The 12,560-nt window shown below is 52.9% G+C and overlaps 1 protein-coding gene across 1 annotated transcript; it reads left to right on the top strand.

Moving 5' to 3' along the window:
- Positions 1–5,684: 5,684 nt before the first annotated feature.
- Positions 5,685–12,099, top strand: LOC100735916 (aldehyde dehydrogenase family 3 member B2-like). Its single transcript, XM_003468112.5, has 10 exons — positions 5,685–5,825; positions 7,246–7,408; positions 7,875–7,985; positions 8,183–8,303; positions 8,445–8,530; positions 8,641–8,722; positions 9,117–9,503; positions 9,834–10,000; positions 10,664–10,763; positions 10,992–12,099. Exons 1-10 carry the CDS (start codon positions 5,776–5,778, stop codon positions 11,174–11,176), a joined length of 1,452 nt encoding a protein of 483 aa, XP_003468160.3. The 5' UTR covers positions 5,685–5,775; the 3' UTR covers positions 11,177–12,099.
- The last annotated feature ends 461 nt before the right edge of the window (positions 12,100–12,560 follow it).

The following is a 12,560-nucleotide window of genomic DNA, read 5'->3' as shown; positions in this document are numbered from 1 at the left end:
AGATTTTGTTAAAATTAAAATAAGAGGGGCTGGGGATTTAGCTCAGTGGCATAAGCGCCTGGCTTGCAAGCAGGTAGTCATGAGTTCAATCCCCAGTACCGATAAAAAGGAAAAAGACAAAAAAAAATAAAATAAAATTAAAATAAGAAACATCTCACCTTTTAAATATTTAATTCTTACGAAGATTTTTCCAGAAAATTTTGGTGATGATTCTTAAGACAATAGGTGGCTAATTATGCTTCTGTATACCATAGAGTTTTTATTAGACAAAAACCAGTTTCCTCCGAGAGCCATTATTAACAGTGTACACACTTCCTCAAACTTAGTTTCATGATTGTAATGGGTGCTGCAAATGCATTTGCATTGTTGCAACAAGATGTGATGAGATAAATTGTTAAAACAAAATAGCCAAAATCCTTTTACTCACACTTTTAAAAAGATTTGTATTCCTTAAATGTAAAATGACTACCTAAATATTTGATGTAAACTCATTAAAGTCAAAGAGAACAAAAAAGAATTCAGTTTATTCCTGGGGTGCAGTGGTGGGTACCTGTGGCTCCAGATACTTGGGCAAAGTTGGGACACCATCTCCAAAATATAGGCTTGAAAAATTCCAGGTACCAAAGATGTGAAATTTAAGAAATGTTTCTGAGCTCCCTAGAGATGAATTTGGAGATGTAAACATTTCACCTGTTGCTCAGACCTCAGGAAGGATTGGTGTCATTTAACTGCAGGCACCTTTGAAGACACAAAGGTCCCCACATAATAGCCCCAGGGAACAATGGCACCCATGGTGGCTTAAGGCTGTAACCCTCCTGGCAGGGGCCATCTCAAAAAGACCTGGGAGTTAAATTTCATAGATTGTTGTGAAATTTATTTTATCAATATTACTAGGTAATATTGATAAAATTCCTCGCGGGCTTTTGAGAAACATTGCAAGTACCCTGGAAGGACACTAAAAGAGCAGAATGAAAAGGGGCTGTTGGGTCCCCAAATTCCACTGGCTGCAAGCAGGCTGAAGAAGCCACTTCACTACAAACAGAAGCCACCTGCCATGCAAAGGAAAAGAAAGCTCAGAGGACAGGGCAGAGATCTAAGAACAGGGCTCAGTGTCACGACCGTGATCAGAAATCGCCTGTCTGAATCCCGGGCTGGGTTTCAGAGGAGCTGTAGACCAGCGACTCCATTATGTTCCTTTATGTTCTTTTCCATTATGCGCAGGAATGTCCACCGCAGCTTTCCCACACTGATGCTATGAGAAGCCATGGGCAAGGCAGCAGTCAAGACATGGTCATCCCCACGCTTGCAAGGAGAAAGGACTCACTTCCAGGTTTGCCCACAGAATCGGTCACAGAGTTCAATTCCTTTGGGACCACCTGGCTCATCCCCTCAGAGTGCTGGGATTACAGGTGTGCACCAACCTTCTCGGCTTGTTTTCATTTCTAAAAAGGGCAAAACATGGGCCTGGCGGTAGAGCTCAGTGGTACACTGCCTGCTTAGCACGATGGTCCTGGGTTTGAGTCCCAGCATCTTAAATCAAATAAAAAGCAGCAAAATAATCCTATAATGCCCAGTGAAAACACACACATAACAAGACAATCAGACTTTCCAGGGGTGCTAAACATCCCTGTATGAGGAACAGGCAGAGACGAGAGGCGGGAATTAGGGCACAAAGGCATAGAATATAACAGAACATCCTGTATTTTTAAAAACGTAATTCAAGGCAAACATTAAGACTGACAAAATTGTTGCACACATGAGTATTTATGTTATCTTTATATTTTTATAGGCCTAAAGTTTTGCATTATAACACAAAAAAAGAGATTTCATGTGTCCCAGAGCCTAGAGTGCATTTTGGAAATTAGAGCATCTCATGTTGGATGAGTATACATTTCTGTGGGTTCAGGCTCTAACGTTCAGCGGGTCTGGGATTTTTCAGATACTATGATTCCCAAGCCCTCGCCCATGGTTTCAGTGAGACTGAGGAGAGGTGTCCATGTGGCCAGCTGGATGCAGCACGGTTCCCAGCCAGGGTAGCCCTAGGCTGCTCTCCAGGGGCTTGGGGGTATTTGGAAGTGGTGAGTCAGACCCTAAGCACCCTGCAGTGCACAGGACAGCCCAGCCCCAAGGGCCCCCTTCACGTTCTGCTCTCAGAGCAGTAGCAGCTGGGGCATGGAGTACACAGAGGAAGTGGACGCTGGCCACCTAGCCCTGCTGGGTGGCAGTCTGCCTTTCCGTGGGGCCACACAAGCCAGGCTTCATGGCACTGGGTCTACACAGCAGCAGCTTCTCTGGTTGTGGGTCCCTTCGCCCTAACTGGTGCTGTGTGGCTTCTCCCCAACCTTTCTCCTCCAACAACATTTGTTCCACGGTGTCTCTGGCTGCTCTGTTCCCTGTCTGTGCTCCCCCACCCCCTGCTTCATAGGCTGCCAATCCTCACGACTCCCCCACAGAAACTCTGGCAACCTCCTCCAGTCCTGCAAGTCTAAAGATCACTAGTGGAATGATCCCCAAATCCGTACCCACCTGGCCTTGCTCCTGACCCCTTGACCCAGCACCTCCTCTGTGGCTCTCTGGGCACATCTTTCTGCCACCTCTGGTCCAGACAAGACTCGAGGTTCCTACCTCCCACGTCACAGAGCCAGTGCCACAGGACATGGCACCACACCCTTAGTTCCTGGCTGCCCGACTCCTACCTGTCCTTGGCCCTCACCTGGCTCCCAATCCAGCACAATCCTTGAAATTGTGCTGGGAAAGCTCATAATAGGCTCATGCCAGCCTCAAGACAGCAGACATGTTCACCTGAACTCCACCCCATGGCCAGCCTGGACTGCCCCAGGAGGCTCCTATGTCCCCTGCCAGCTCATCCAAGCCGTCCCAAAGGGGACACTGAGGTGGTGAAACAACTGAGCTGGGCCTCTGTTTCAAGATGGAACAGACATATTGGAAAACTAAGAGTTTAAAAAAAAAAAGACCAGTCTTCAAAGCTACGAAATTCAGACAACACCGCAGGAGGTGGGAGGATGGAGTCAGCTTGGCTTGCAGAGACTGCTGATCCCAAGAAACCAGAAGACAAACTGATTAAGATCAAACCCGCTGAGGCGGTAGTGGTCTGCCCTGCTCCAAAATGCAACTGGGGACTTCCCCAGGCAAGGGGAGCAAATTCCAGCAGGCAAGGGACAAATACATGTGTAGAACAGTCACTAAACGAACACACATTGCCTTTATTTTGTTAAATTTTGTGGAAAAGCCACACCTGTGGAAGACAAGGCGGTGATGGACCAGTGAAGGGGCGTGGTGTGAAGCCTTCGGGGGCAGCTAAAACTCCCCCTTCGGAGACGACATCAAGAGACCAGTCTCTCCCTACCCCAAAGATGTCAGGAATGCTGTACAGCTTTGCCCTTTGGGTCAGCCTGTGACTCCTGTCCCTGTGGCTTTGCCCCTTGTGCTCAAGCATAAGTATCAAAGGCTTTGTTCTCCTGCCACTTGGTTCTGTCTGATTCCCCTGGGGGAGGGAAGAGGGAAACACAGAGTTGGGAACAGCGCCCTGTGCTTGACACCACCCCAAGGCTTCCCTGTGCTCTTGGATCAGCCCTTAACACTTTACCCTACCAGCAAGGTGTTCCTAGGCTGTTAGCCGCCTTTTTCCTCTCAGGGCAGGACAAGCCCAGTAACTGCCTCCCGCCCTGGGTATTGCCTCACCTTCCTGTTTGCTGGGAATGGAATGGACACTCTTGCCTCACTTGCAAGTATCTGACCCACCCACACCCTGCAGGCACTGACTCAGCCTTCTCCTCCTCCTCAGCTGCTCTCTCTCCATTTCCTGGTGATCACCTTGCGTGACTGGGGGCTTGACTAGTGCTGCCTCTCCTATGGGCACAAGTATTTGTTGATGTCTGCATTTTTCTGGAAATCATGGTCCAGTGTTCCTCAGGGGTGGCAGAGCAGGTGGCTTTTGTTCCCTGTGGTAGACTAGCTCCAGAGATAAGATGTCCTCCTAAGCTCTCCTCCTAAGCACTGTGTGAACAGTGACCTTATGGAGAAAAAGAGTCCTTGCAGGGGCAATGAACATAATGATGCTGGGATCGGGAGGTCATACTGCAGTATCTAGGTGGGTCCCTAAGCCAGTCCCAAGTGTTCTTAATAGATAGAGACCGATTAGATGTATGCCTGAGAAGACAGAGCGGGAGTCAGAGAGATGTGGCTACAAGCCTAGGAGGGCCAGCAGCCCTCTTATTTGGAAGAGGCAGGAAGGAACACCCCCCTGGAGCCTTTCGAGTGAGCACATGTCCGTGCCTTGATTTGGGGTTTCTGTCTTTAGAATTGTGGAAGGACATTTCCTGTTGTTTTCAGCCATTTCCTGCTAATAAATCCTTACCTCGGTCACAAGGAACTAATACAAAGCGTATGGTCAGAAATCTGATAATGATTTCACTTTCCATTTTACAAATTGTTATTAAGGTTGAGCATATTTTAATTTACATATAAACTATGTAGATTTCTTGTCAGTTTGGTTCCCTTCGAAGCAGATATATTGAGGTAGAACTTATGGGCCACAAGACCTTCCTGTGGAAAGGCATCAGCACCCCAGCGGGGACCAGAGGCCTCCTCAGTGGCCGTAAACTGTCTGTGGCTCTTAAGTGGGTCCTGCCAGCACTGCTCTAGCTGGATCCCCACATTCCTTTGCCAGAGTCACATCAGCATTTACATCTGAAGCTACCAAAGATTCAGGGTGAAGGGTTTGTAGTAGTCTGTGGCTCCGAGGGACCCAGCTCCAGTCACGACCAAGGGTCATCTTAGAAGTTCTGCCGGTTGGGACTGGGGATTTAGCTCAGCGGCATATGCGCCTGCCATGCAAGCAGGCAGTCGTGAGTTCGATCCCTGGTACCGGTAAAAAGGAAAAAGACAAAAAAAAAAAAAAAAAAAAGAAGTCCTGCTGGTGCACACAGGACCACCACATGTTCCTGCCAGGAAACCTCTGTGTGGACCTCAGCATGGAGTGTGTGTGATGTCTGGCTCAGGGAGGAGTGGGACAGTGTCAGACCCCCCTGGTGGGACAGGGGGTGGGGGTCTTCTGCTTCCTAGGACCTCAGAGGCACTCAGTGCCCATGGGACATTAGGAGCCAATGTTGAGCGGTACTGATTTTGTGCCAGGAGCTGTGAACTGCCTATGCTCTGTCCTGTGATCCTCTCAGTAACCAGGACACTTCCATTCTGCTTGTGCCTCAGAGGGGTTCAGCGGGTTTAAGGAACCTTCCAGAGACCACACAACAAGTAGGAGAATAAACAAAGAACTGAATGAATGTCAACCCTGGAGTGAGCCCCCTGCCCATAGGGGCTCCCCCTCAGCTGTCATCCTTTCTCTTGGTTACAGGCCCTCATCTGGCCCAGAGGCTCTGAAGGTGGGCGTGGAAGAGTAGAGGATTTAGTGCCGGGTCCTGTGAGGGCTTTAGGGGGAGGCAGCACTTGCTGCCAGGGTCTGGATGGTTTGCCTCTTGTTACCCTCTGGGGGACATCTCCTCATGGGTACCTCCCTGCAACCCCTCCGGCAGGCACTCAGAGCACCAGCCCACACCACCTTTTGCCTTTCTGGCTGTGCCAATGAGGCTGTGGAAACAGGGCAGCTCGGGGCAAGGGGGAGGTGGGTGTGGGGACACACCCCTGCCAGGTGTGGGCTGGGAGTCTAGTAGAACAGGTAGGTGACAAGGAGGAGCAGGTGATCGGCAGTGGCAGGGGCCACCTGGGCAGGAGCAGAGCTGGGCATCGGGAAGCAGAATGTCAAACAAGGGTGCGACCAAGTGTGAAGGCTCGGATCCCACGCCAGGGTACGTGGGGCTGCAGGGGCGAGGGCCAGGGGCAGAGGGGCCTTAGGACAAAAAGCCCAGGTTGGAATGGAGGCTGGGGAAATGGAATGTGGGGCCGCAGGAAAGGAGCATGACCAGAGCCCCAGGAGGGAAGACTGGGAAGAGGCCTGGGGCTCAAGGGTGACAGTGGACTTGGAGGCTCAGAGGAGAGAGGGCCAGCCCAGCTCTCGGGCAGCCTCTCAGAGTGACAGTTTCCTAATCCTGTGAGGTTTAATCAAAATGTTGCTTGCTTAGCTCCAAATGGCTACTTGCCCTCCAGCCTTTGTTCCAAGCTGCTCTCATTCCCTGTGGGAAACTCCTGGCTCCCATGGACTGTCAATCAGTCCAGCTGCAACGAGTTTCTCAAAATCAGTCCCTGCAGGGCCTTTGCACATGGTGGCCCCTCATCCCAAATTCCTGCACTGCCTCTCTACTGCCATCAGGATGGCTGATGGGTCTCTGGCCAGGTTCGGCAAGGAACCTGCGACGTATGGAGCCTGTCTGTAACTACAGTTGTGTACCAAGGCATATCTGAAGTTTCCACTTTGTATAACCATGGGCCCATAAGATTACAGCACGGCTAGGTGTGCAGGGGCCTGTACCGTCTCGGTTTGTGTGAGCACATGCCATGCCTCTTAATGCCTTTCTCAGCATGTATCTTATGAAGCAATGAAGAATATCATTAATGTTCAGTGTGGCATCTGAAGCAGTCACCTTATGTCCCTAGCCAGCCCCTGGCCCAGGAAGCCCGGGGTGCTTCTTCCCTGCTGTGGGGCTGAGGCAGAAACTGCTGTACAATCCCCGGCCCATGGGAATTTCAGGGACCTCAGCTCCTTCTGTCTGTCAGACACTGCAGGCACCTCAATTATTTTACCAAGCACCAGGTGTGCACAGGGAGGACCCAGGTGGGATTACCTGCCTCAGCTGGCAAAGGTGACCACACTAGAAACAGCATTCTAGGTTGGACACCAGGACCTCAGGTCCTCAGCTCACCCCAGACCCCTGACATACTCAGGCCCACGAAGGCGCCTGGTCCTTCTGGATGTGCCCTGCTCCCAGGCGTGCTGCAGGGAAGGCACTGCTGCATTCTGCCCTGTGCCAGAGTGACACCAAGGCTGCCATGGGGAGGGCAGGTGTGTCTGCAGGTTGGCTGGGGACTGCTTGGCACCTGAATCCTTCAGCTGGTGCAGTCTAACTAAGATCAGTGACCACGGCAGATGCATGTCCAGACATTCAGATGCACACAGACACACACAGGACTCATGGGTCATCCTGCCGGGTGATTGGTGGGGCCCTGGGCTGGGGAGCCAGACACAAGGCTGCTGTCACCATAAGGTGGTAGATGGTGTCCCCAAAGATATGGGCAACCCCAACTACCCGACTCATGCCACTTGTTCAGCAGGACTGACCCCTTTGAGGACATGGTGCGGCGGCTTCGGGGGGCCTTCAACTTGGGGCAGACTCGGCCTGCCGCGTTCCGGATGGCGCAGCTGGAGGGCTTGGGCCGCTTCCTGCGGGAAAATAAGCAGCTGCTGCACGATGGGCTGTTCCAGGACCCGCAGAAGGTGACCGAGGTGGGGGGAGGGGTGGGATAGCCAGACAGGAGCTGCCTTCTAGCTAGGCTGCACCATTCATAACACCCCCCCTGCCCCATCCCTCTGCTGAGGGACTTTGTGCCTTGACATGACTAGCTATGTTTCCAAATTTATTCCTGTGTTTTTTTAAACAGGCCTTTCCCTACCAGGTAGTGGGCCACAGGCAAATTACAGTATGAGCTCAGGAGCATGCACAGCCACCCTGAGAGACAGGCTGGATTGCTGTTCCCAGGTGCTAAGCACTCGGGAAACTGGGGCACTCACTTGCCCAATGCCACAAGTGGAACTGGAGCCCAGGCAGCCAGAGTCCAGGCTCCCAGCCTTGCATATTTCCCATGGGAGCACTGTGCTGCCCGTGAGACTCACTGGTGCCCTCTCCACACATTGGACCTCTGGCCAACCACAGGTCTGACCTCCCATTCCACCTCCTCCACAGTCACCCTTTGACTCAGACACATCTGAGATTATTCTATGCCAGAATGAGGTGGACCTGGCCATCAAGAACCTGCAGACCTGGATGAAGGACAAACCAGCAGACACAAACTTGGTGAGGCCCGCTGGGCAAGTAGTGGTACTGGAGGTTGGTGAACTGGGCCAGCTTGGCTCAGGCCCTTGCTGCCCCTGACATGAGGGAGAATCAGTCTTTTCTCCAGGGACTGCATCACCCAGGGAGCTGAGCACGGGGCTGGAGGATGGGTTTGGGGCAGTTCTCGGCAGGATCTCACAGTCCTTCCTGCACTCCAGCTCACAAAGCTGGACTGTGCCTTCACCCGGAAGGAGCCCTTTGGCCTTGTGCTCATCATCAGCCCCTGGAACTACCCTGTGAACCTAACCTTGGTACCCCTGGTGGGGGCCATTGCAGCAGGTAAGAAGAGGGTCCCAGGTCCTTTCCCCTTCCAGCCCAATAGCCCTGTGCAAAGAGAGCCCCAAAGACCCACATGTTTCAGGGCTCTCTGAGAGTATGGGGGCACCAGCATCCTCCACTGCTACCACATTGCCCCTGCAGGGAACTGCGTGATACTGAAGCCATCAGAAATAAGCAAGGGGACAGAGAAGGTGCTGGCCGAGGAACTGCCCCAGTACCTGGACCAGGTGAAACTGCCCTGCCCCTTTGACACCCACCATCCCCATATCCCTGCCCCTGCTGGCTGGGACATTGCTGTGCCCTGAACCTGCCCCTGAGCTGCCTCTGCATCTTGCAGAACTGCTTTGCTGTGGCACTGGGTGGGCCCGAGGAGACCCAGAAGTTGCTGGAGCACAAATTTGACTACATTTTCTTCACAGGTGAGAGTGGTACTGGCCAGGGTCCTGGGGCAGGGGACAGTTCAGGATGAGGTGGGAAGGAAGTGGAAGGAAGAGGCTGTAGTTGGAGGTAAAGAGCAAATCAAGAATTGAAGGTGTCCCAGGAGCAATCGGCAGGCAGGCTGACCATGACTCCCAGCATCCTGAGAAATTGGATCCAGGGATGAGTGGGCTGAAGACAGATCCAGTGGATGGCGCAGGCTAGGGCCAGGCCATGAAGGGTCTCAAAGGAAGAGCAGACCAAGTCATATGCCTGGACCATCTGGCTCAGTGATGGCGGACTTTTTATAATTTTTGAAAACACAAGCAGCCTGCTGCAACGCAAGCGTGCCATAGGTTCGCCATCACTGATGAGGTCTTCTGACGACATCCCCAGGGAGCTCCCGTGTCGGCAAGATTATCATGACTGCTGCTGCCAAGCACCTGACGCCTGTCACCCTGGAACTGGGGGGCAAGAACCCCTGCTATGTGGATGACAACTGTGACCCCCAGACCGTGGCCAACCGTCTGGCTTGGTTCCGCTACTTCAACACCGGCCAGACCTGTGTGGCCCCTGATTATGTCCTGTGCAGCCCAGAGACGAGGGAGCGGCTGGTGCCTGCCTTGCAGAATGCCATCACTCGTTTCTATGGTGACGACCCCCAGAATTCCCCCAACCTGGGCCGCATCATCAGTGAGAAACACTTCAAGCGGCTTAAGGGACTGCTGAGCTGTGGCCGCGTGGCCATCGGTGGTCAGAGTGACGAGAACAATCTCTACATCGGTGAGCCCCTCTCTCCTGGTTCGAGAGCACAAATGCTCCAGATCGCTGTGGTTCTGAGCCTGTGGCTTCCCAATTCTAAACTCTGGTATCCACAGCTCTGGGTTTGTTGAGCTCAGACCCCAGTTCTGGAGACCCAGAGTGTGATTTAAAGGACCTCTGTCCCAATATCTGCTGTCCCTTGAGAGAGGGATCCCAGATCCTTAGATCCTATGAGCCTGGTGTCCTAGGAGGTCAAATCCCTGGACCTTCTGCCCTAGAGTTTGGTCCTGGTCCTGCCCCTATGGGCCGTCCTGGTTACTCCGCAAGGCTGAGCCGCCCCTTTGCCCGCAGCACCCACAGTGCTGGTAGACGTGCAGGAGACAGATAAGGTGATGCAGGAGGAGATCTTTGGGCCCATCCTGCCCCTGATGACTGTGAGCAGCCTGGACGAAGCCATCGACTTCATCAACCGTCAGGAGAAGCCACTGGCCCTGTATGCCTTCTCTAACAACAGCCAGGTGGGGTCCAGTGGGCTGGAGGTGACAGAGGGGCCAAAATGGGTACAGATTGGCCAGATCCCCTTTTATACCCCTCCATGAGAGGAAGGACTTTAGGACAGCAGTCACCTCAAGGATGCCTATGACTTGGGATGCCTGGTACCACGGTGTCCTGCACAAGGTTGCCCACCGGAATGCTTTGGGCAGGGGCTGGCCAGCTGTGTGTCCTGCCCCAGGTGAGCTCCCTCTGTAAGAAGAAATGTTCTAGGGACTCTCCTCTGCCTGTGCTGTGTGCAGATTCTCCATGGTGAGCAGAGCCCAAATGGGGCTGGAGGCTGGCTCAAGGCTGGGACCCCACAGGGTGGTCACAGTGAGGCCTATGCACTTTCCCACAATGTCCCAACCAGACTGCTGGGCCTCACAGTCACAGGCTCCACTGGATGCTGCAGGGGTTCCTTTGAGTTTATATCGTGCTTGTAGCAATCACACCGTTCCTGAACTATCCCTGAGAAGGCATCGTCTCTTCTGAGATGCCTGCGGGAGGGCACTGCTCAGTGGTGGTTCCCTGCGGAAGCACTGCAGATGTGGTGGTCCTTCTGCACCCCGCCCCCCCAGGATGGTCAGGCATCCAGCCTTCCTTCCCAGTGACAGGAACACACTTCCACACCTCCGCCACTTCCCCAGGTAGTGAAGCAGGTTCTGGACCAGACCAGCAGCGGTAACTTTGGAGGCAACAGTGGCTTCCTGTACATGACTCTGCCAGGCCTGCCATTTGGAGGAGTCGGTGAGGCCCTGCCCTTCCTTGCTGTCCAGCTCCCCACCCCATCGCCCCTGGCTCAGATCTGCAAGTCTTTTCACTCGCTGTTCAACTCCAAGCCTCTGAAGGCGTCAGTTCCCTGTCTATTAAATGCTCTGTAGAATTTCCAGGCTTCTTGAGCTCACTGCATTTGAGGCTGCTGTGGGGGCCAGGCAGAGTCCTGGCCTCAGACACTCATTTCCTGTGCCCATGCAGGTAAAAGTGGGATGGGCAGGTACCACGGCAAGTTCTCCTTTGACACTTTCTCCAACCACCGTGCCTGTCTGATCTCTCCCTCGGGCCTGGAGAAGCTCAACGAGATCCGCTACCCGCCCTACAGTTCCCAGGCCCAGAAGCTACTGAGGTGGGCCATGAGGTCCCATAGCTGCACCCTTCTGTGACAGCCTGCCCATCTCTAGCACCCACCCCCTGGTGGTGCTGCTGGTGACTGCCAAGCCCCTGGAATGCCCAGTGCTGCCAACTGCTGTCTACCTTCTCAGTGGTCCCTGAAGACAAGTTCCAGCCCAGTCCATGAAGATCCCACTCCAGCGCCTTTTTCTGAACAGACCTCCAGCTTGAAGGACCTCTGGGTGGCTGGTCCACAGGACTGTCTGTACCACAGTCCCTTCTGCAGCCTCTTGTCCCTCTGCTTAGATAGGTAATTCCTGTACCCCAAAGTTTGCAAGTATCTGTAGCTAGAGAAGACTATAAATAGATGTATAAATGGAATCCCACAAGGCAGAACAATTGCTGACAGCTCCTTGCACACCTGAGGATGGGCAGGCCTGACCTATGGGAGACCACTATGAAGCAGCTCTGAGCAGGATTTACATTTTGCTAACTGGCTTTCTATGTTTATCTGTGAGTCTGTCCTAGGCCTAGGCCCTTGCCTGGCAATGGGAGCTGATTCATAGTGAGTAAATCTTTATGAATCACTGGTTCTGGCTGAGGCCTGTAGTGGCCTGTGAGGCCAGAGATACCTCAAAGGGCAAGATAAGGCCACAGCTGCAGACACTTGGCTCCAACCCCAATTAACAAGGTAGAGACTGCAGCTGCAGGAATTATTCTTACAGTCTCAATCCTACCATAAATGTCATCTTCGAGATAAGATGATTCTCCTAAATTGGCATAATTTACTACTTGGAGATGTCCTTGAAGTGACTCCGAAGGTCCTGCTCATTTCCCATGCTTTCCTCAGTTTCCCCACCTTTTGTCCTTGGTCCTAATAAAAATGGGCTGGTCCAGAGAAGTCTTTGTCTTAGCCCTCAGAGTCTTGAGCTCAGCTAAAGGGTTTTGACCCTCCTGGAGCCCGAAAGCCGTACAATTTGTCTCTTTTTATTTAAACCTGCGCTGTACACTCATTTGGGAGATCGGGGATCTAGGTCAGGACCCAATACTGACCTGATGTCATCTGATCTGACATCTAGATCTGGCCCACGGTGGAACCTGCCTACAGTGTGTCATTGACTAGCACGAAGCTGTGTGTGGGACCAAGGGGAAGGAAGGTCCAACTCACTCATCAGGTCTGCAGTGGGCACAGGCAGGGGATGTGCCCATGGTGGCCTCCTCTGTCCTCCCTGCTCTCAGCTCCCAGAAGGTGGGCTGGGCTGGCAGAATCTAATGCTGATGACTTCATCTGATATTCGAGGAAACTGAGGTCTGAGAGCAGGACAGGGTTGAGTTGACAGGAAAGCAGGACAGAACGGAATGATAGTGAACTACTGGGAAGCATGGGGAGGAGGGGTCTGGCCCCTGGGTCATTCCTGCTGGCCCTGCAGTGGCCGC

The sequence above is a fragment of the Cavia porcellus genome, unplaced genomic scaffold (assembly GCF_034190915.1).
Source record: "Cavia porcellus strain 051 isolate PalLab524CR breed Dunkin Hartley unplaced genomic scaffold, mCavPor4.1 scaffold_17, whole genome shotgun sequence".
NCBI classification, from domain to species: Eukaryota; Metazoa; Chordata; class Mammalia; order Rodentia; family Caviidae; genus Cavia; species Cavia porcellus.
This window is presented reverse-complemented; position numbering and strand designations above follow the sequence as displayed.

Bases quoted from the DNA above. Each gene is read 5' to 3' on its own strand.
- LOC100735916 (XM_003468112.5), top strand. From the start codon at position 5,776: ATGTCAAACAAGGGTGCGACCAAGTGTGAAGGCTCGGATCCCACGCCA. The intron at 10,001-10,663 runs GTGGGGTCCAGT...CCACTTCCCCAG, and splicing joins CCTTCTCTAACAACAGCCAG to GTAGTGAAGCAGGTTCTGGA. The intron at 10,764-10,991 runs GTGAGGCCCTGC...GTGCCCATGCAG, and splicing joins CCTGCCATTTGGAGGAGTCG to GTAAAAGTGGGATGGGCAGG.